The sequence below is a fragment of the Galleria mellonella genome, unplaced genomic scaffold, assembly GCF_026898425.1.
Source record: "Galleria mellonella isolate WM207_F2 unplaced genomic scaffold, CSIRO_AGI_GalMel_v1 utg121, whole genome shotgun sequence".
In the NCBI taxonomy this organism is placed as follows: Eukaryota; Metazoa; Arthropoda; class Insecta; order Lepidoptera; family Pyralidae; genus Galleria; species Galleria mellonella.
This window is the reverse complement of record NW_026441983.1, coordinates 2,056,437-2,081,301: the sequence shown is the minus strand read 5'-3', so window position 1 is coordinate 2,081,301 and position 24,865 is coordinate 2,056,437. Positions and strand designations below refer to the sequence as shown.

At 42.3% G+C, this 24,865-nt stretch overlaps 2 protein-coding genes across 11 annotated transcripts in view; both read right to left on the bottom strand.

Moving 5' to 3' along the window:
- Positions 1-997: 997 nt before the first annotated feature.
- Positions 998-3,413, bottom strand: LOC113510139 (translocon-associated protein subunit delta). The gene is made up of 3 exons (XM_026893568.3): positions 3,045-3,413; positions 1,560-1,716; positions 998-1,144 (listed from the first exon to the last, which is right to left on the bottom strand). The coding sequence occupies exons 1-3, from the start codon at positions 3,294-3,296 to the stop codon at positions 1,044-1,046; spliced, it is 510 nt and encodes a 169-aa protein (XP_026749369.1). The 5' UTR covers positions 3,297-3,413; the 3' UTR covers positions 998-1,043.
- Positions 3,414-8,224: 4,811 nt separating this feature from the next.
- LOC113514744 (LIM domain-binding protein 2) overlaps positions 8,225-24,865 on the bottom strand; it is a 62,277-nt gene continuing 45,636 nt past the window's right edge. For all 10 annotated transcript variants that reach the window (XM_052898744.1, XM_052898738.1, XM_052898751.1 and 7 more), the window contains 6 exons: positions 22,397-22,499; positions 20,081-20,253; positions 18,172-18,372; positions 10,424-10,547; positions 9,367-9,485; positions 8,225-8,521 (listed from right to left, as the gene is read on the bottom strand). In XM_052898744.1, coding sequence (XP_052754704.1) covers positions 8,357-8,521; positions 9,367-9,485; positions 10,424-10,547; positions 18,172-18,372; positions 20,081-20,253; positions 22,397-22,499 — 885 coding nt within the window. In that variant the 3' untranslated portion in view covers positions 8,225-8,356. The remainder of the gene's footprint in view (positions 8,522-9,366; positions 9,486-10,423; positions 10,548-18,171; positions 18,373-20,080; positions 20,254-22,396; positions 22,500-24,865) is intronic.

Below are 24,865 nucleotides of genomic sequence, written 5' to 3'. Positions count from 1 at the left end.
CTGACTGACACACGAAGAGTTGACAATTTTGATAGTAAATTAACACCATTACATATCTAAGTCCAAGAAATTTCAATTCCGAAATCTTTATTAGATACAGACAGTAAACTAACGACTCCATAAAAGATCTTAAATTTAAAACAAAGATGGAACATAACAGCTTTGGCTCTATCCAACTAGAAATCTTTCACTACAAATTATATAGAATTATTACGTCTGTGGATATAAAACAAAAAACAAAGGCAATAGTTGATCGTGTATCGATCATGAGTTCTGTTAAAGGTGTTTAACGTTATAGAAAAGTTAGTGATTTAAAATATTACTTTTGTCGACCGAAAAAAATGCAGTTAAAGAGGATGATGTTAAGAGAGAATAATATTTGTAAAATGTAAACGTTTATTAATACAGTAATAATAGTAATATAATTGTAAAGAAGGAGAACAATAGAAAATATAAAAAAGGTATAATATTAAGACGATATGTGTGCCGTGGCGCCAACAACAACATTCTTTGCATATACGCATGCGCGGCCTGCGCGCGCAACCCGCAGTCGCCGAGCGCCTGCGCGTCCTGCGCGCGCATAGGTACAACAAACAAGCTGCGTGCGCGACCGACCGTATTACATATATATATAAAATATTTACGCTTGTTGCGTGTTTTTACAAAATAAATAAAATATATAATTTTATAAGTATGCTACACAGTCGTTTTAAGAAAACATTAATATCTCGTATATTAAACTACTCATGGCTATAGTTTCTTTCCAATATACCCACTATAGCTTATTTGAGACTTATAGTTTACCGTGGTAGGTACCCCGCGAGTGTGTACCGATAGCACAAGTGGGGTTACCATTCAATTCACCCAAAAAAAAAGTGACACCCTAGTGTTGTGGGCGCCCATAGATTACAGTGACCGTTTACTATCAGACGGGCTGTATGCTTGTTTGCAACCTTTATGCTATAAAAAAAATATAGTATAATAAAACAAAGGCAAAGTTACAAAATTTCATATATTAATATAAATAACAATAAATTTCTAAACTACGCTAGGATCTTGCTTTTGTTGCGGAGAGCGACGTACGCAACAAGTATCGAGAGGCCGGTGGCCAGGATCTCGGAGTTCACCCAGGGGCCAGAGTAACCTGTAACACAGAAACTTTCAACTTTAAAAATATAAAAAAATTAAAAAAAAAAACAATAAAAAAAAACATACTAATTGGCTATTTAAAAATCAAGTTTATTTGAATCATAGACTTAGTGTAACATACCTACTCGTATATGTTTTTTATTTGGCGAAAATGGTATGGTAACCCCGCCTGCGCTAACGGGATACGCTGGCGGGGCACCAGTGAAGGGTGATAGATGAGAATGAAAACAGGCCAGTTAGTCCATCATGATGAATTCATCAGGAATTAACCATGATAGTTTCCAGGGAGAACTGCGAAGAGGTCGACCTGGTTGGGTATATTGCTAGCAATGGGATTCTATCTCCATTACCAACAATCCCTTTCCCTCCAATTCTAAAAGTTACAATCTCAAATTTTAATGTGTACTAACTGCCAGGATGTTGAAGCTGAATAGCCAATAATGGTGAAACAGTGGCAGCAGGGTCAGCACGGCGAGCTCGTCGTAGAGATGCCCATCCCTCCTCATCGAGAACATGGATCTCGTGGATGCCAGCACGAGCTTTCGCTGGCTCCTCAGTCCATGACACCTGTAACAAGAGATCACTTTATTTTTCACCATAAAATAGGAAATAAGCTGACTGCCCAATAGATGGAAAGTGGGATGGATTAGTAATGGATTAGGAAAGGATTAGTAATGGATTAGGAACAGATTAGTAATGGGAATTAGTAGCTCCATTACTACCAATACACCTATTAAGGTTGGTCTCTTCTCAGTTCCCCCTAGAAACCTTTATGCTTAGTTCCAAGTGAATTCATCATGATGAGTCAACCTAACCTGAGTTCATACTCAGCTAACGTGACTCCCTAGTACTTCGCCAGCACTATCAGTATATGCTGGTGGGGCACCAGTGAGGGTTGATAGGTGAAGATGGAAATAAATACAACTGGAATTCAGCATGACAGTTTCCAGGAGGACCACATGGAGGTTGAGCTAACAGGGTATCTCACTAGCAATAGATTGGTAGTCTACATTATTAACAATCCCTTCCCCCTACTTATTGGGTATTACTATTCCTGAGGACTATGGTATTATGTCTCCATACCCTGTGATGTTACCACTATATTCCTTTATCCTAGAAACATAAGTGGTACAGAGATACCCATGCAGTAAAATTTTATTACTTATCTTTTGGTTCAAAAACTAACTGAAATTCAAACCTGGTTTTTTTTTTAATGGATGATAATGGATGGTAACACCGCCTGTGCTAACGGTATACACTGGCGGGGCACCAGTGAGGGATGATGGATGAGCATGAAAGCAGCTCTGTTAGCCCATTATGACGAATGCAACAAGTATTAGTCACAATGGTTTCCAGAGGAAACCGGGTGGAGGTCGACCTGACAGGGCTTGCTAGCAATGGGGCAACTAATCCTCATTACTAACAATTCCTTTCTCAACTTTCAAACCTGGTTATTTCAAATGACAAAAACCAAATTAAATCTATTTAAGGTTATCTACAATACTAAATCAAGTAATGCAAATATAAACTCCTCACTAGAAGGAGACTTTGTACAAAAGTAATTTGCTTGGGCATCTCTGTCCCATTCGTGTTTCTACTGTGAAGCAGTTGTGTTTGCATGGCTGTATTTCGGTTTAAAAGGTGGGATATGGCAGTGAATTTACAGGGTACAGAGGAATAACACCTGAGTCCTCAGGAATGGCAACGCATGGGGGGTATCATGGGCGAAAGTGTACCCTCTGTTATGTTCATGGTACTGCTCATGTCTATAGGTGACGATTGCCATTTTCCACCAGATGGGACTGTCAGCTTGTTTGCCATTTTAAGTTGCATAAAAAAAATCTAGTTTTATTTAGAAAGCAGTGTCGTAGGTGAAAAATTGGTATTCACTTTACCTGATACTTGTTTTCACCGATACGAGCTGCAGTCAATGGTTTGCCTTCTACTTCGGCATACAAAGCGTAGTTTTCAGGCAGAGGATTATCACATTTGAGAGTAAATTCCGTAATATAAGCTATTTGTGTCACAACCGTCGCATCTAAACTGGTGAACGAAGCGGCTTCGACTTGAGGGTTCTGGCAACTATCTGCAAGCGAACTGCTGCAAAAAGCGATGAGGAACAAAGAAATAACGTATTTTGTGACCATTTTGCAGTCTTTTTTTTTTCTAAATTTGTGACTTAAAATTAAATTTAAACTAAAATCCAAAAGGAATCACAGTACAAGATGTAGAAAGTGTTTTAGGTCACGTTCAAAACTCAGAACGTCGGAAGTGGACGGAAGTAGTTTTGAAAGTTAGGTAATAATTATTTCATTTCGACTAACGAAATATTGATAATAAATAAAAAAAATATTTAATAATCCCTTTAAAATAAAGTTAGTGATCACCGAATTTTGATATTTTCTTGTTAGTGTTTAATAATTAAAGGTTTGAAATAAACTCTTCCATTGAATTATATGTTCAGAACGTACTTTTAAACGTCGGCGGTGACGTGTGTACAAAACGCCAAAATGCCAAATCGACGTGCTGCGTTCGTTTATTACATAATATTATTAAGAATGCGTTCATAGAATCGGTTAATTATAAATTTTATTATAAGCTAAACGTTTAATAATTAAATGCATAAGCATCAGATTATTAATTTGATATAGGCGATATTTAACATTTTCTATTAGCACTATGCGCTAATATGGAATAGGGCATTAGGTTATCTTGATTTAAAAGATAGCGACAAAATGATCTTAATGCGAGTCCGAGAGTGTGCGAGAGATTATATAGTGTCTCCATAGAAATGCTTCGAAATAAACGGTTCAACTTTTTCATACAGTTTTGCGTGAAAAATAGTTATGAGGGATTCCTTTATAACTTCTATATTTGTTCGCGACATTGTAATCATTTGTATAGTTATAGCGATATTTTATAGTTATTTGTTAGCATAAGTCCTTAGTTTTAATCGTTTTTAAATTGTTAATATTACATAGATTTTTTATTATGTATCTATAGCTCGTAAGTTGAATAAAACATTTTTATTGTGTCTTATCATTATTACCCGTAAATAGAATAAGAAAGAAATTGTAAAAATAATAGGAATAAGAATAATTGTACAAATAAATAGACGCCGAAACGGTGCCACTCTGAAGAGTAACGCGTCCCTCTCACACTCGCCCCGTCCCGCTCGCACAGACTCGCTAATGTGAGTTGGTACATGTTGTCGTGCGACCGGGCGGGTATAAAGATAGGCCGCCTACCGTCGAGCGGCACGCATTGACGCACTGCACTCCCAACCGAGAAGAAATAGGATAGAACTCTTCAGAACGGAACCGGGAGCTTCAGAAAAGGAATTATTGTGTTTCTCTCCAGCCTGAACCAGCGCCCCTACAGTCCACGCTCACCGAACGGTCAAGGAACACCGTTCAATATTTATTTTGTTTTATAATATTTGCATATTTTTAATGCGTAAACACTCATTTTATTTATTAAATAATACGTCAAAATACATTTTATGCGTAAGTATATAGAGCACTAATAAAGAAAACGAGTCAGCTAATTTGTCAATTAGCTGACAAAAAGTTGGCAAGTTTTAAAGGCTTGATGCTCTATCTATATAATTTAAGTAGATTCCACAACACTACTAAATTCGAACTTAAGAGATATATCTAATGATGATTGGTAACAAACCAAAGCTATTAAGCAACTTAGGTAAGCAAATATTATGTCTGTATATAGTAAGTACTTAGCCCACAATACAAATGTTAATGTATTACCTTCCCATAATCGATTATTAATTAATTTACTTTGTTTATAATCATTAAGACAGTATAGACTTGAAAATTACAGTCATGAAGTCATAAATTTAAAATGATTTTGTTTATATTTGTAATTAACGATGATGTAGTCATGTAACGAACATTTTAACACGAAACGTAGAATAAAAAAAATATTTATTCAAACAGATTTGTTTATAACCTCTTTTAAGTCACCATGTTTTTTTATTTTACTATTAGGCTTGGAATGTATGTAGCCGTCTGCATAGAAGAATTCGCAAGAAACTGAAGTCACTTATAAAAAGTAAATCTTTTTTTTAAGACACAGTTCAGAACAAAGTATATATTCATAGTTGGAATGCTATATTTTTATTAAGTACCAATTTTCATTTACGTAAGCAATATGGTATATTGACGAGATGTTGAATGAAGAATGAGAATACTTTATTTGCATTATACATACATACATATCTGTCACGCCTGTCTCCCATTAGGGTAGGCAGAAACAATGAAACGCCAAACGCTTCGATTCAAACAAACCTCTTTCGCTTCTACCACATTCATCAATCTTTTCATACACGCTCCCCGGTTACGGGCACTTTTAATTTGGCCCTTTTTCAGCACGTCGCCTATTTGGTCAACATACGTCCGTCTAGGGCGGCCCCTACCGACATCTCCATTCGTTCTTGCTCGATAAATCTCTTTCGTAATTCTTCTTTCATCCATCCTCTCCAAATGACCAAACGAAATCAAACCAACGCATAATTCTTTATATTGCATACATGCATTATACAATATAGGGAATAAGCAAGACAATTAATAAATGTAACGATACAGTTGTATAAGTACAGTGAGGCGGTCTTATTGCTGAGAGCAATCTTTTTAAGCCAAACTTAGGGTAATGGAGGTAAGGTATTGTTAGTAATGGGGTCAAATGACCATTACCCATTTTAATGGATGATAGGTGAAGATGAAAAGGCAGCTTCCTTAGCTCATCGTGATGAATACACCAGGGTATATTGCTAGCAATGGGACCAGAAGGCCGCATTATTAACAATCCCAAGTTGTCAGGTGTCCCGATTTACGCGCGATGTCCCGATTTTCAGAGGTCTGAGGACACATCCCCTATTTGTACCTGATCGGGACGCTAAACGTCCCAATTAATTAAAAAATTAAAAAGGTTTTATTATATATATACACCAGAGGGACACTTTGTATAAAAGTCGTTTGCTTGGGTACCTCTGTCCCATTCGTGTTTCTACCGTGAAGCAGTTGTGTTTGCATGGCTGTGTTTCAGTTTGAAGGGTGGGATATGGCGTGTATTTACAGGGTATAGAGGAATAACACCTGAGTCCTCAGGAATGGCAACGCATGGGGGGTATCATTGGCGAAACAGTATACTCTGTTATGTCCACGGTACTGCTCATGTCTATAGGCGACGGTGACCACTTTCCATCAGGTGGGCCGTCAGCTTGTTTGCCATTCTAAGTTGTATAAAAAAAACTTCTATAGCACCGACCTGTATTACCTTTCAGATAAAAAAATCCGGTCAAGTGCCAGTCGGATTTGCGAAACGGGGGTTCCGTACAAAATCATCAGGTTTAAATTTTCTGTGAAATAACTATAAATTTATGGTTTTCGGATTTTCCCCTATACTTGTGCTATACCATCGTGAACAATTCTTGTTGAATTCGTCACACTAACTAACTGGCCTGCTTCATACTCACCTATCATCCTTCACTAATGCCCCGTTGGTGTATACCGATAGCGCTGGTGGGGTTACCATTTCGTTATCATCCATTAAAAAAAAAAAAAACTTGTGCTACATGACTTACATATATTGCTTCTCGCCAAATTTCATGATTCCAGGTCAACGGGATGTACCCTATAGGTTTTGATTCCCTTTGCGAATGTCAAAATATTCGATATAAATGGAACATAAACAGCCGTATCTTTTGATTGCGTCGATTTAGAAGCTCGACTTTGTCACTGCTTCAAGAGATTGCAGACTTGAGTATTTAATATTAATTTAAACTTGATACCTCCACGCGTTGCTAAGAAAAAGGGTCTTGACAGACGGACGGACGGACAACGAAGTGAGCCTACAAGAGTTCCGTTTTTTTCTTTGGAGATACGGAACGCTATGAGGCAATAAGCATAAAAAAATACCAACGAAATGAGAACCCCTTCTTTAACCGACTTTAAAAGTTTAGTTGGTAGTTTAATTTTTAAATTAAAATAATTTTTTTGTGGAAGACAATCTTTAATTATTTTGAAGTCTACTTGACTTCAGACGAGCTTAGTCCGTCACTGAAATTCTGTTGATGATGCAATGGAACGGGGACCTTACAGTGGGATTTTAAAGTGTGGGTTCTTGGGGGTTTCCTCGAAGGGGGATTTTAAGTTTTTACTAAACGCAACATAGTAACAAAAGGACCAATTATAATTTAATTTAATTTTTTGTAAAGTTTTATTTATGTATTTATTTATTTTTATATCTTGTACCAGGACCGCAGCGAGATGAGGCGGGTATCGACATAGGAGAACATGTTTTTTCAAGTAAACATTTGAAAAGTGAAAGGAAACCCACGGCGCGGAGTTTAAATTCTAGTTGGCTGAGGTCTTAGATTTTAAAGTACATAGATTGGCAATATACATATAAGAGAGAAAACATAATAACATATATGTTAGAGCGGGACAGACACTCATTTACACTTAAGTTGATTTGGTGACAGTAGGAATAAGATAAATTCTTATTATTTTTACATTCTAAAATGTAATTATTTTTAAATAAATATAGTTAGTTGGTTAGATAATAATATAAATGAGGGGAATAAACCAGAAAATTGTACATTTTTCTAGTAATTAAGTTTAATTTACATTTAACATATCCAGTGTTCGCGTTGCGAGTCGACAAATTGTACCAGGACCGCAGCAAGGTGAGGTAGGTGTCGTTATAGGAGTCCATATTTTACTAAATAAACATGCTAAATGGATAGGTAACCCACGGAGTGCGATCTTAATTTTTTTTTTAATTCATGTTTATTAGGGTTGTAACTTCACAAATAAAAGAGCCAATTATAATTTATCCGTAAAGGCCTATATTTATTTATTTATATTTGACATATCCATGTGCTCGCGTTGCGAGTCGACAAATTGTACCAGGACAGCAGCAAGATGAGACAGGTGGCGTCATAGGCGACCATATTTTTTCTAGTGAACATGTAAACTGGGAAACCCATAGAGTGCTGTCTTAATTTTTTTTTTATTCTTGTTTATTAGGGTTGTAGCTGCACAAATAAAAGAGCCAATTATAATTTATCCGTAAAGGCCTATATTTATTTATTTATATTTGACATATCCATGTGCTCGCGTTGCGAGTCGACAAATTGTACCAGGGCCGCAGCGAGGTGAGGCGGTCGTCGGCCGGGCGGCGAGCGGCGTCAGTGCGGGCCCGGCGGCGTCTTGGCGGGCGAGGCGGGCGGCGGCGCCGGCCACTCGACGCCGTCGCCCTCGTACTGGGTGTTCTCCAGCCGGGTGATTAGTCTTTCGTCCTCATCACCGAACTCGCCCCCCATTAGGGACGGTTCGCCCACTACCATTACGTCCTGCAATGGAACGATGCGATTTTTCAAATATCTGTACTATCGAACAATCTTAATATTAAATCTTCCATGTACAGACAGCGACTAGTTACGATGTTATTATATGTATTGATAACATATGTTTCACAGTCAAAATTGTTTTTAAATATTGACAGATAATTGCAACGTCGATATTAAAACATTTGAGCAATAATAATCTTTATTGCGTGTACATAAAGTCAATTTTCAGATACTCCGAAGAGGACATAGCCATCGCTAGAGCGGCCATGTCCAATATGGTTGGAGGCGGGGGGAAAGGGATTGTTAGTAATGAGGTTAAATAGCCCCATTGCTAGTAATATACCCTCTCAGGTCGACCTCCACGTGATTCCCTCTGGAAACCATCCTGGTCAATTCTTGTTTGGAATTCATCATGGTGGTAGCCCACCATGAAGAATTCCACTGACCTGCATTCATTTTCACCTATCATCTTCTACTGGTGCCTCGTCGGTGTATACCGATAGCGCGGGCGGGGTTACCATTCCATTTTCATCCATTAAAAAAAATAGTTGGAGGCATCGGTTACTTCTACGGCGCTGATCGTATCCTATCGCAGTATACCAGGGAACCAGTACCGTACTGGAGGACAGTAGCTGTATTGATTCTTAATTTGAACTATTTTCTTGTCAATTGTATATTTAACTTATATATATATTTATACCACTGAGGTGGCAAACAAGCATACGGCCCACCTGGTGGTAAGCGTATGTCTATTATATTATATCTATTAGTTTCATATTCGTTTGTTTTTATATTTTTTTTTCTGTGGAATAGACTAGATATAGTTAGAAGTGACCAGGGCGACATACCTGTGAGGCGAGGCTGAAGTTGGGTCCGGGGGAGCGTTTCTTGGCGGGCGCGGGCGGCGCGGCGTTCGCGCCCGCGCTGCCTTTGCGTTTACGCCGTTTGCTCGCCGGCCGCTGTGATTCTGGAACAAAACGCATACAGTTATAATTTACTAGCCTTTTCCCGCGGTTTCGCCCTACCTACTCGTGTATCAGAAATCATTCAAATCTGCTCTGTAGTTATTGTTTGAAATAGTAACAAATTTTGGCCTCACAAAACTGTCACTAGAAGGGTGAAAGGGATTGTTAGTAATGGAGACTGAGAATTCCACTGCTAGCAATATACCCCAACCAGGTCGACCTCCTCGCGGCTCCCCCTGGAAACTATCATGGTTAATTCCTGATGAATTCATCATGATGGGCTAACGGGCCTGTTTTCATTCTCATCTATCACCCTTCACTGGTGCCCCGCCAGCGTATCCCGTTAGCGCAGGCGGGGTTACCATACCATTTTCACCCATCAAAAAAAAATATTGGGGGCTTATGGACCCATTACTAGTCACTATTATTTATTTATAATCCCGGTATAGAATAGGTCATTCTCTTACTTTCATTTTACTTTCTCTTTCATTCTCTTACATTCTATGAGGAATTGCGTAAGAGATTACTGAGGAAAATGAGTGGTCGAGGAATGGGCAGCAGTAACTCTTTTAAAATATCACTAAAACTTAACGGCGATTGCCAATCCTTGCCAATTGCCTGCCAATTACTGTTTACAGGGGGAAAAGGATTGTTAGCAATGGAGTTTGACAGCCCTATTGCTAGCAATATACCTTATTAGGTCGACTTCCATGTGGTTCTCCCTGGAAACCATCGTGAACAATTCTTGTTGAATTAGTCACGATGGGTAACTGACCTACTTCATTCTCACCTATCATCTCTCACTGGTGCCCCGCCGGTGTATACCGATAGCGCGGGTGGGGTTACCATTCCATTATCATCCATTTAAAAAAAAAACTACTGTTTACACATAAAAACACCCATAAACCACGTTTACAAGTACTAGGCGCGCATAACTCACCAGGCGGCGCGACCATCCGCTGCCATTTTTGGAAGAGCGTCGTCTTGAGACAGTCGCGCGGCGTGAGCGCGTACGCCTTGTGCCGCGACATTAGTTCTTGCATTGGTTCTAAGATTACACATAACTGTAAACAAAAAAAATTGTTCGCGACATTATTTGTATATATCGTAATTTATAGTTGTTAAGACCTAGTTAATCGTTTTGTATTCTGTTATTTTATATAGATTTGCATAGATTTAAGATAGTGTAAGTTAAATAAAGTATTTCTTTGTGTGTTGTCATTATTACCTACGAATAGAAATAGAAATTGTAACAATAAATAGAATTAAGAAATTGTAAATTGCAATAAATAGACGCTATAGAGTACCGATCTGAAGAGACACGCGTCTCGTTCATTCTCGCCCCGTCCCGCTCGCACAGATCGCTAACGCGAGTTGGAAATGTTATCGTGCGAGCGGGCGGGTATAAAGATAGGCCGCCTCTCGTCGAGCGGCATTCGCTTCCGGGCAGCGACGCACTACACTCGAGAAGAAATAGGACAAGAAGAAAAAATACTCTCTTCAGACGGTACCGGAGGCTTCAGAATAGTAATCCCTGTGTTTCACTCCAGCCTGAACCAACGCCCCTACAGTCCACGCTCACCGAACGGCAGTCCACAACGTTCATCGTGGTCCTTCGAGAAGCCGGATTGCTGGAGGAACACCGTTGGTACATCGAGAAGCCGGATCGCTGGAGGAAGACCATTCTGAAGCCGGATCGCTGAAATGCCGACTACGAGAAACATGAAGTCGTCGCAACAAAAAATCGCCGTCACCGAAGCCACAACGTCCGCCGCCACCACGTCGACTACGGCCGCCGGAACGCTGTCCGTCGCTGCCACGCCGTCCGTTGCTGCCACCACGTCGTCTGCGGCTGTCAGAATGCCTTCTGTCGCTGCCACGTCGTCTACCGCCGCCACCACATCGACTACGAACACGTCCGGCGATACGACGACCACAGGAGCCACGGAGACTACCGAAGCCACAGGAACGACAGAGGAGACAGCAAGGAAGAAGGAACCGAAGCACGGCACGGCACGCACGGTTCGCACCACGGCCTCACAGAAGAAGAAGGCTCTGGCCAAGGCACGGGAGGAGCTACTTCGAAAGGAGGTGGAATTGGCTGCTGCACGTGTCGCCGCCCTGGAAGCCGAATCAGAGGACGACGAGGAAATAGAAGACGACGACGCTACCGTCAGAAGAGAACGAACGTCGGATTGGGTTCATCGAAGCACGCTAGCACTCACGATGGAGCCGCATGTACCAGAGATAGAAGAAGTCACCGGCAAGCGTCAGGGGTTCGTCCCATCGAGACCCGTTGAAGAGGATTCGAGAGCGCCGCCGCCACAGCCGAGCAGCGACGCACTTCACCGGGACCACGCACGCCACGTTGACCCACATGCCGCCATGCCTACGATAGCAGCAGCGATGCAGTCGATGAAGAAGGAAGAACCGGTGCTGAAGGTGGGCATCGATTGTAATGAGTTTGCGATCGCCATGCAGATGGCCGCTCGCAACATACTGCCCTCCACAGCGTCAAGAGTCACCGAATTGCCAGTCTTCAATGGATCGTCGAGCGAGTGGTTACCATGGAAGATGGCCTATGAAGAGAGCGCAAGTCAACTCACAGAACAAGAGAACCTAGCAAGACTGCGCAGAAGTTTGAAGGGGGCCGCAAAGGACGCGGCACGCTCCCTATTCGTCGGGTCTACGACCGCAGAAGAAGTAATGAAGATGTTAGCCGCGAGGTTCGGCCGCCCTGGAGCACTCGTCACAGCCGAACTGAACAAACTCCGCGCGCTACCACGACTCTCGGACAACGCAAGAGACGTCTGCCTCTTCGCAAGCAAGGTGCAGAACGTCGTCGCCACGATACGAGCGCTGAACAAGAGTCACTACCTATACAACGAAGAAATAGTGAGAAACGTCACAGAGAAGATGCCGTCGGTACTACGCTTCAAGTACTACGATTTCGCCAACGACCAACCGGAGGGACAACCGGACCTCATAACACTCTCTCAGTTCCTGCAAAGGACCGCCGCACGATGTGGAAACTTCGCCCCCGCCGAGGAGATACCGTCCGAAGACCGGCGGGAGTCCGCTCCTAGGAAGACGGCGAAGACATACACGACGCAGGAGAAACCCGCTACACCACCGTGCCCGATGTGTCGACGAGAGGGACACGCTCCATCGGACTGCAAGACGATGAAGGAAGCAGACACATCGGCGAGATGGGAGTTAGCGAAGACTCATAGGCTGTGTTTCCGTTGCCTCAAAGTGAGAAGATTTCGCCACGCCTGCAAGAGCAAGAGATGTGGAGTAGATGAGTGCACGCAGACTCATCACCCTCTGCTGCACACCACGCGACAACAGCCGGAGAATGAAGTAACAACACACGTCGTCGAGGACAAGTCCGCCGCAGTCACCGCATCGGCAAGGGAAAACGACAAGATCGCGTTCCTGAAGATCCTGCCGATACGAGTCACCGGTCCCACGGGAACGTGCGACACCTACGCGCTACTGGACGACGGGTCGACTTGCACCATCATCGAGACGACGGTGGCGGAGCGAATCGGTGCTACGGGTCCCCCCGCACCATTCTACATGGAAGGTGTGGCCGGGGCACGGATCAACGCAGCTCAATCGACGCGTGTTCACTTCAAGATCCGCGGGCGGAATTCACAAGAATACACAGTGGGGGCACGGACGATGGACAGACTGCAGTTATCACCGCAGTCGGTACCACGCAGCGTCATCAAGGGCTGTCCACATCTGCGGGACATAGAGAGGGAATTGGTCTATGAAGAGGGCAAACCGACGGTACTGTTGGGGCAAGACAACTGGCACCTACTGCTGGCCCACGAAGTCAGAAGAGGATCCGACACGCAGCCGGTCGCATCACTCACCGACCTGGGATGGGTACTGCACGGTACGAGTCGCGGCAGGACAAGACAGCAGGTGCACAGGATCAGCCACATAGTGACGACACATGAAGAGGAACAATCGATGGAAGAAATGATGAAGCAACATTTCGCGCTCGAATCGCTGGGGATCGCACCGAAGAGGTCTTACAATGAAGAGGAACGTCGCGCCCTACGCATTTTAGAAGAAAAAACTCGTCCGTTACCGGCGGGAGGATACGAGACGGGGTTACTATGGAAGAAGGACGACCCTGTGCCGCCGGACAACTACGAATCGGCAATGCGACGTCTCCAACTGGTCGAAAGGAAACTCGACAAAAACGAAGAACAGTGGCCGCGTGAAGATAGTTCAAGCGACGATAGTCAAGCGAAAACGGGAGAAGAACGCGTACACAAGCTACAGAACGCGACGCAGTTGTCTATAGCATTACCCGATCCGTCACGTTTTTCTAATTGGTTGAAACTTGTTCGCAGTTCAGCACGGGTGTTGCAGTTCATCGACCTCCTGCGACCGACCAGTCAACGCTGTACCGCCATCCGAAAGAGGAACAAGAAGAAAGAGAGCACCGACCCCACTTGGACCCGCACGAAGAAAGTCGATAGAGAGAAGACAAAGATGAAAATCAAGAACAGCAATAGTCCATCTGTGTGTTTCATCCCCATAGACACACACTACCTAGATCGCGCGCGACGGCTATGGATTCGCGCGATACAACAAGAGGCGTTCGGCGACGAAATCGCAGTATTGAAACAAGGGAAACAGCTGCCGTCATCCAGTCGACTCATACAGCTGTCAGTCGTCATAGACAACGACGACATTCTGCGACTTCGATCGAGAATAGCAGCCGCCGCCGATTTGTCAGCCGAGCAACGAGAGCCCCCCATCGTCGACGGAAACCACACCTGGGTGCGCCTATACATCGCATGGGTGCATCGGAAACTTCACCACGGCGGCTTCGGGATCACCACGAACGAGGTGCGACAACACTTGTGGGTGTTGCGCCTACGACACGCCGTCCGCAGTGAACTGAAGAGGTGTCAGCTGTGCCGCCTACGAAGAGCAAGACCGGCGCAGCCGTCAACGGGCAACCATCCACAGAGCAGGCTGGCGCATCATCAACGACCGTTCACGTTCACCGGCCTAGACTACTTCGGGCCTATGACCGTGACAGTGGGCCGCACTCACCAGAAACGGTACGGAGTGCTCTTCACCTGCCTAACGACGCGCGCAGTCCACCTAGAAATCGCCGGCAGCCTCAGCACGGACTCCGCCATAATGGCCCTGCGGCGCTTCATAAGCCGCAGAGGGTGTCCCACTGAGCTATGGTCCGACCAAGGCACCAACCTCAAAGGTGCTGACGTCGAACTGAAGAAAGCAGCCGAGGAAGCCATCCAAGAAGAGTCATCAGTCCATTTCATCCGGTGGCGCTACATTCCCCCGAGCGCACCCTTCATGGGAGGTGCGTGGGAACGGCTGGTGCGTAGCGTGAAGACCGCACTAGCCGCTACGTTGAACGAGCGGGCGCCCAAGGAAGAAGTCCTCCACACTCTGCTGGTCGAGGTCGAGCACACCCTCAATAGTCGACCGCTAACCCACGTGTCAACATCGGCAGACGACGACAGCGCCCTAACCCCCAATCACTTCATATTGGGCGGTCCGTCGCGCGTCCCACTGCCAGGCAGCTTCACCGAGAGCGACGCGGCGGGACACAAGGAGTGGCGTGCCAGCCAGAGGCTAGCTGATTGCTTCTGGAACCGGTGGGTGAAGGAGTACCTACCCGAGTTGCAACACCGGCGGGAGCCCCGAGCTACACACGGAGCCATCAAAATGGACGACCTGGTCCTGATAGCTGATGGGACCTTGCCTCGCAACACGTGGCCGCGAGGCGTGGTGGTGGCGACCTACCCTGGACCAGACGGCGAGGTTCGAGCGGTCGACGTGCGGACGAACAAGGGCATCCTACGGCGACCCACTAAGAAGCTGATCATACTGCCCACATCGACATCGAGCGACGCGAACACGAGTTAACTCCAGCTACGAGAGCTGCGGCGGGAGATTATGTTCGCGACATTATTTGTATATATCGTAATTTATAGTTGTTAAGACCTAGTTAATCGTTTTGTATTCTGTTATTTTATATAGATTTGCATAGATTTAAGATAGTGTAAGTTAAATAAAGTATTTCTTTGTGTGTTGTCATTATTACCTACGAATAGAAATAGAAATTGTAACAATAAATAGAATTAAGAAATTGTAAATTGCAATAAATAGACGCTATAGAGTACCGATCTGAAGAGACACGCGTCTCGTTCATTCTCGCCCCGTCCCGCTCGCACAGATCGCTAACGCGAGTTGGAAATGTTATCGTGCGAGCGGGCGGGTATAAAGATAGGCCGCCTCTCGTCGAGCGGCATTCGCTTCCGGGCAGCGACGCACTACACTCGAGAAGAAATAGGACAAGAAGAAAAAATACTCTCTTCAGACGGTACCGGAGGCTTCAGAATAGTAATCCCTGTGTTTCACTCCAGCCTGAACCAACGCCCCTACAGTCCACGCTCAACGAACGGCAGTCCACACCGTTCAAAAATAAACAAATATATACACACACGCTCGTCTTTTATTAAGTAGGATAGGTGGGGGAAAGGGATTGTTAGTAATGGAGACTGAGAATACCATTACTAGCAATATACCCAACCAGGTCGAAATCCTCGCGGTTCCCCCTGGAAACTATCATGGTTAATTTCTGATGAATTCATCATGATGGGCTAACTGACCTGTTTTCATTCTCATCTATCACCCTTCACTGGTGCTCCGCCAGCGTATTCCGTTAGCGCAGGCGGGGGTTACCATACCATTTACACCCATAAAAAAAAGTAGGATAGGTAGAAACAATAAAATGCACTTCTTTCGCTCCATATATGTTTATTAATCGATTTAAACCACCGCACCCTTAGATTACGTAATGTCTCCATAGAAATGCTGCACCAAGAACAGGTTAACTTTTGTTTCCATGTGTACGAGAATTGGTTTACCATAATGTACATTTATTACTTAGAATATGGGTGTATAATTATATAGTATTCTTTGTACAAAAGTCGATTGCTTGGGCACCTCTGTCCCATTCGTGTTTCTACCGTGAAGCAATTGTGTTTGCATTGCTGTGTTTCGGTTTGAAGGGTGGGATATGGCGTGAATTTACTGGGTACAGAGAAATAACACCTGAGCCCTCAGGAATGGCAACGCATGGGGGGTATCATGGACGAAACAGTATACTCTGTTATGTCCATGCTACTGCTCATGTCTATAGGCGACAGTTACCACTTTCCATCAGGTGTGCCGTCAGCTTGTTTGCCATTCTAAGTTGTATAAAAAATATATATATATATAGAAATGCGTTGTAGGGAGTCAGTGGATGCAGGTGGCTCAGGACCGTTCTTTATGGCAGTCTATGGGGGAGGCCTATGTCCAGCAGTGGACAGTTAACGGGTGATATCATATTAAACAATAATAATGAATATATTATATATTTTCGTTTCGTCATGTCTATAGCTGACAGTTACCACTTTCCATCAGGTGGGCCGTCAGCTTGTTTGCCATTCTAAGTCGTATATAAAAAAAAATACAATACAATACGAAGTTGGTCCAAAACTTTTAGCTATGATTAATGTTTTAATTAGAAGGGAGAGCACTTTAAAAAAAAATATTGGAAATTCTTAAATTGTTTTTGAAAATTGGCATAGTTACTGTTGAAAGTTCTTAATAAAGAGAACTGTCGAAGTTGTTTGTCGAATGGACAGGACAGACAGAAGTTGCATAAAAATGGACAAGACTGATGCGTAAGAGGTTTTTTTTTTGATGTGTGAAAATGGTATGGTAACCCCGCCTGCGCTAACGGGATACGCTGGCGGAGCACCAATGAAGGGTGATAGATGAGAATGAAAACAGGCCAGTTAGCCCATCATGATAAATTCATAAGGAACTAACCATGATAGTTTCCAGGGGGAACCGCGAGGTCGACCTGGCTGGGTATATTGCTAGCAATAAGATTTTCAGTCTTCATCACTAACAATCCCTGCGTAAGAGGTGTTATAGGCATCACAGCACATGCCAGACCAGAGTCCTTCCGTGCATGTCTATTGGCGACGGTTACCACTTTCCATCAGATGGACCATCAGCCTGTTTGCCATTCTATGTTATTTGAAAAACCAACCATGACGTCTATAGTGCCAATTTCTTTTAACACCATTACATTTTAAAAACTTAATGAAGAAAAGGATTTTACTTATGCGGAAGCAACCCTCGGATCGTGGAGCTGGCTCTCGTCATCGAATGTAGTGCATCGAAAATTGTATATCACTATTAAGGATTTTTTTTTTTTTTCTTGTCACTAATTTGGTACATTGGATTCTTGTTCTGTTATATATTTTTTTTTCATTTATTCATTGTTTTTATACTTGTTTATTTTAGTTTTTGTATTGTTTTCTTTTATTTTTTATGTAATATCTACATCAATATATATATTTGATAATGAAACGGTGCCCCGTGTAGGTGCAAACTGAAAATCAGCGCTGAACGAACATCAGTCCAGCAAAAGCTGAGTTTGTACCTATTGCCAGGCGCATACGATTAATGGACAATATATTGATTAATTAATTTATGTACATTATAATTTGTGAAGAATGGCAATAAATTTTATTATTATTATTCTATAGGTTTACACTGAGTGGTTGCCACTTTCTACCAGGAACTCATAACATTCTGTAATTCTAAAAGAAAAGAGTCACTCACCCTCAAGTAATTAAGCGTCGAGTTTGTGATCCCCTGGCGCGTGATGTTTTTTGTTAGTTGGTCGAGTGCCTGGTGGTCGGGCGGGTGCACCGCCTGCCGCGGTATGAGCTCCCGGTGTGCCCGCACGGCCATATGCCACGACTTGATGCGCATCAGGTCGTCGAACGTGAACTCCAGTATCAGACGGCCTTCTGTACACACCTGTAAGCAACCAGTCGCACTTTATGACACCCTGGTAATTTGGTAGGAACAAATGGAAGATTTACGACTACATTCTCAATAAGGGATCCCTCTTTTATCACTAATCACCAGTAATTATCTCTATATTCATCATCTTTCTGCCTTTGTCGTGTATTTATCACCATTTATACACCATTATACAACTTAGAATGGCAGACATGCTGACGGCCCACCTGATGGAAAGTGGTAACCGTCGCCTATAGACATGAGCAGTACCATGGACATAACAGAGTATACTGTTTCGCCCATGATACCCCCCATGCGTTGCCATTCCTGAGGACTCAGGTGTTATTCCTCTGTACCCAGTAAATTCACGCCATATCCCACCCTTCAAACCGAAACACAGCCATGCAAACACAACTGCTTCACGGTTAAACACGAATGGGACAGAGGTACTCAAGCAATCGACTTTTATACAAAGTCTCCCTCTGGTGAAATGAATTGGATCGATCAAACGAAAAGAATATTCAACGCTCAACGTTGGTAACATTAAGTTGGCTTACTGGCTCTTATAGCTTACAAATTTATGTAAAACTACTGGTCGCCCCACTGGGCGACCAGTAGTTTTACATAAATTTGTCCAAATTCGACCATAACATATTATATTGTAATAAATGAATTTATTATGGTTATGTTTCAACGTTCAGTAAGACTATACACAAATAATATTAAATGCAAACAGTATTAATCTATTCTCAATTCGACCACAGACTTTAACAATAAACAAAAGAGTATATATGCGTGTGTGTGTGTCAAATATATGGTAGTGTGATATAAACATACATATTATAATATAAATAATAATACATAAACATACATACATTAATATACTAAATAGATCAAGGTAAATCACACATAGTAAACGTCAAAGCAAATTAGAGAGGCAATGAGATTTTACCTGCCTCTTGAACGAGGCAAGAGAATGCGCTGATCTAATAGAAAGAGGTAAGGAGTTCCAGAGACGGATAACTTGGATAGTGAAAGAATAGGAATAGAATTTAGAAGAATGAATAGGAGTTACTACTAAACGAAGCATACCTGCTTTCCAATATTTATTGAAATACCAGGGGTACTTCTGTGGCCCTAGTGTTTATACCGTCAAGCGGATGCATTTGCAGGTCCGTTTTGGATTGAAAGTGTAATTTTATGGGAGACAAACACTAGTGTTCAGCAAGGGCAATGCAAGATACCATGGGCGACGGAGTATACTCTGTTATTTCCATGGTACTGTTCATGTCTATAGGTGACGGTTATGAAAGTGAAATGGATTCAATAATATATATGTTAGAGCGAGATAGATGATGAAGCAGGTCAGTCGGCCCATCGTGACAAATCTAATGACAAATCAATCACGATGGTTTCCGAGGTTGACCTTGGGTTTATTGCTAGCAATGTGATTTCTTCAATCTTCATTACTAACATTTCTTTCTAAACCCTTGCCAATCTGTCAGTACGTAGTAAATTATATGTCTATGGAGATATCAGTCCTCAGGAATGACCACACATGAGGGGTTCCATGGGCTTCACAGTGTATTCATCCAAATTCCTGATACTATTCATGGCATATGGCCATGGTTATGTCCCATTAACCAGGTGGATCATCGCTTGTTTATCATACAAAATCGTATTACAAAGTACCAGGCTGTCATGAGTTGTAAGGAGCTCTCACCTTAGTGAACATCGGTTTCCCGTGATGCGTGACCATAGTGCAGTGGTCGCAGTCGAGCGTGATGCTTGTGTTGTGGAAGGACTCTTTTGGCTGACGCATCGTGTAGTACAGTTCTGATACGCCACCTTCGTATATACTGCGGAAGTAGCGCGGTATGAGCGTCCTTCCTATTGCTGGAAAGAGAGAGAGAATGCGGCCATTAGAACGAGACAGGTATAAACAATGAAATGTAGATGATGCTTTGACTTACCAGATACATGCCAGAGGGAGACTTTGTACAAAAGTCGTTTGCTTGGCTACAGTTGTGTTTGCATGGCTGTGTTTCGGTTTGAAGGGTGGGATATGGTAGTGAATTTACAGGGTACAGAGGAATAACACCTGAGTCCTCAGGAACGGCAATTCATGGGCGAAACGGCAATTCATGTCTATAGGCGACGGTTACAACTTCCCATCAGGTGGGCCGTCAGCTCGTTTGCCATTCTAAGTTGCATAAAAAAGCTTGGAGGGAGGGGGAACACCCATTGCATACATCCTATCAGGTCGACTAGCACGTGGCTCCCTCTGGTAACCGTCGTGATTCACCCTGACCTTTCACTGGAGTTCCGACTGTTTTCACCATTAAAAAAACACATGCTTTGTTACAGTTTTATTATATTACTCCATACAAACGCTTCGAGAAAAACGGCTCAACTTTTTCATACAATTTTGCGTGATAAATAGTTATGAGTGATTCCTTTATAACTCCTACATTTATTTTGCCTTATATTTTCTGCGTCTTTTTAATGTGTAAACACTCATTTTATTTATTAAATAATACGTCAAGATACATTGTATGCGTAAGTATATAGAACACTGATAAAAAAAACAAGTCAGCTAATTTGACAATTAGCTGACAAAAAGTTGACCCGTTTTTGAGGCTCGATGCTCTATCTATACAATCTAATATTACTTGTTTTTTGGCCACTACGAGTACTTTGTTCGCGTGGAATTCAGAAGCAGGAGAACCAACGTACAGACAGACAGAGAAAAAATCTAAAAAATATAGTATGGATTTCTATAAATTTTTTTCAAACATGCTTGGTAATGTGAGCATCAATTTGACAATTTTCTTCGAGATAAATCAAAATTGCCGTACTGGCCAGATATATGCGGGCAGCGGCCGGCAAAAGTTGTATGAAAATCCATATCTGTCGTGTTTTGCGACCAGATAAATTACTATGTAAACTCATATCTGTCCTGTAATTTAAAAATGGAATGACCTTTTACTTCGAAATATGGCTACCAAGGAGGTAACTAATTAAAGGTTTTATTTAAATTTCGAACTGTCTTGCAAATAGAAAGCTGTATATTGAAAAAAAAAAAAATTATTTAATCTGTTATAATTGATTATTGTTATGACAATTACTTAGGTATTTTGCAATCTACTAATTAATATTATCTTATTTGTATGTGACATTCTTAATAATTATGTAAAATTGTTTTTCTCAAACTGGCCAGATACATGCGGGCAGCGGCCGGCAAAAATTGTATAAAAATCTATATCTGTCGTGTTTTGCGGCCAGATAAATTACTATGTAAACTCATATCTGTCCTGTAATTTAAAAATGGAATGATCTTTTACTTCGAAACACGCCAAGGAGGTAACTAATAAAAGTTTATATTTAAATTTCGAACTGGCTTGCAAATAAAAAGCTGTTTACTGAAAAAAAAAAAAAAAAAAAAAAAAGGAACATTATGGCGCGTGAAAAATTATTATTGTTCGTTATTCGTCATTGAATTTAAAAAGTAAAATTGTGTTTTATATTGCTGCGCATTGTTTGAGAAAAGTACTATACAAGCCTTGGCCATAACTAGGCATTGATGGACTCACGTATGTGTGCCTCGGCTACGCCTCGGCCCACATTTGCACGTTCGTCCATCAATGCCTCAGTTGCTGGCCGCTGCAGTAATGTACTATTTCTTAAATATCTCCAATGTACTAGAGTTGGGTAATATCTTATATCCATATATTGATTTCTAGATATTTGTGACTATTCATTTTTCCATTGCTAAAAATACACTCCCTATCAAGTCACTTACCACGCGGTTCTCCCTGGAAACCATCGTGTCTGTTTCGTCACTACGGGCCAACTGATCTGCTTTCATCCTCACCTGTCTTGTCTCCCTGGTACCCCGCCAGCGTATACCGATGGCGCAGGCGGGGTTATCATTCAGTTATCACTCGTAAAAATACCCTGGTACCCCCCGCCAGTGTATTTCGAAAGCGCAAGCGGGGTTACCATTCCATTTCGATCCCATTAAAAAAAAAGTACTCACTGTATCTCTTGGGTCCATCTTCTAGACAGAATGTGAGTGTTAACGTCGCGTCGTCCTCGAAGAACTCTGTCGCGAACGCGTCCCACCAAAGGTTATCTGACTCCTGGAAGTTATGAAAAGGTAATGTTTAGTACCTGCTTTAAAACTAATATATATATATATATATATATATATATATATATATATATATATATATATATATATATATATATATATATATATGGTCTACCTGAACAATCACATACACAATCCTATATCACTTATATTCAACAAGATGAGTTCTTTATAACTCATGCTGGCCTGGTAATTTTTTTATGTTACCGGGAACGACAAACAAGCTGATGAGTGGGATGGATGGGATGGTAGTAAATGGTAATCGTAGATCTAAATAGCACCATGGACACCATATTATACTGTGACACCCATTGCCCATGCGTGGGCATATCAAAGAACTAGTGTATTGCTTGCTACCCAGTAATTTCATTGCCATATTCCACCCTTCAAATCGAAACACAGCCATGTAGGCACTGCTACAAATATTATAATATTTAAAAAGTTAGTTTCTACAAATTGTAATGGCGTCATGACATTGTGAGGAGGTCAACCTTGTCATCAAAAAGAGGCAATGATTACCTAAACACAAACAGCATGCAGCAGCATGAAATGCAGGCAAGAGATATAACGAGTTATTTGACACGAAATTTCCCTGTCAACCCCGTACGGAAAGAGCCTTAGCATGAAGATACACAGCTGTACAAATGGAACAAAAACAAATTTTTCCACGCGCCGAGAACAAAGACACATAAATGTTCAACAGATGTCGCTGTTCGTAAAATTAAGTTTCTCTAAATACATAATAGATGGCGTTAGTGGTTCCGAGGTTTATAAGACAGATGCAATAATGCATAAATTTATGCCCATTAATAGAATATAAAATAGATTTAGCTTTATAAAAGCTTACAAGACAGATAAATAACTGTAAGAACACCAAAGAACAGCCATGTACAATACAGACTATATTATGATGTCTATCTCTCCTATGAAGCTCTCCTAAAATGCACCTTTGTACCCAGTAATTTTGCTGCCATATACATAATGTATTCTAGCCGTGTGGTCCTGGCATAGAATGAGCCACCCCTTCCTTACCCGTGGGACTTAATTATCGAGGGATTGGCAGCAGCGTCTCTCTTAAAACATCAAAGTTTAACAGCGGTTGTCGACCCGCGCTTGTCAAGCGTAACAGCTACTGGTGAAATCCCCAAAGGGGAGACCTACATTTAGAAGTGGTCAGTTAATGGCTGATATCATAAAAATACACCCACCAAAACATGGGAGGGGGAAGGGATAGTTAGTAATCAGATTCGGCAGTTCCGTTGCTAGCAATACTAACAGGTCGACTTCCACATAGTCTCCCGTGGAAACCATCGTGATTAATTTGTAACGAATTCATCACGATGGGTAAACTGAGTCGTTCTTGACCTATCATCCTTTACTGGTGCCCCACCAGCTTACACAAACGACACAGGAGATATTTTTTTTGATGGGTGAAAATGGTATTGTAACCCCGCCTGCGCTAACGGAATACGCTGGCGAAGCACCAGTGAAGGATGATAGATGAGAATGAAAACAGGCCAGTTAGCCCATCATGATGAATTCATCAGGAATTAACCATGATAGTTTGGGGGAAAGGGATTGTTAGTAATGGAGACTGAGAATCCCATTGCTAGCAATATACCCAACCAGGTCGACCTCCTCGCGGTTTCCCCTGGAAACTATCATGGTTAAATTCTGATGAATTCATCATGATGGGCTAACTGGCCTGTTTTCATTCTCATCGATCACCCTTCACTGGTGCTCCGCTAGCGTATCCCGTTAGCGCAGGCGGGGCTACCATACCATTTTCACCCATAAAAAAAAAAAAAACCATGATAGTTTCCAGGGAGAACCGCGAGGAGGTCGACCTGGTTGGGTATATTGCTAGCAATGGGATTCTCAGTCTCCATTACTAACAATCCCTTTCCCCCCAACACAGGAAGAATTACCATTCCATTATCATTCAACAAAAAAAAAAACAAACATGGTCGTAAAGTACAGCTGCTTAGAAACCAGAGACACGAATAGGAAGGGAAGAGACGTCTGTCATAGAGTAACACCATAGCAATCTTTAACTGTCCACTGTTGAACATCTTGGAGGGTATTTTCAGTAGTTGCCACGCTTGGCAGGCGGAGTGGCAATCGCAGTTAGGCTTTAGAGATGTCTTAAAAGGGACACTGCTGTCCATCCCTCGCCCTCCCTTAGTCGCCTCTTACGACACCCACGGGAAAGCAAGGGGCGGCCAATTCTATATCGGGACCGTACAGAGCTGAGCTTCTACCTTACTCATATTTCTACCATCAACCACACAGGACCCATGCAGTCGACCTTTATACAGTTTTCCTTTGACACTAGAATCAGAGGCAAAGTAAAAA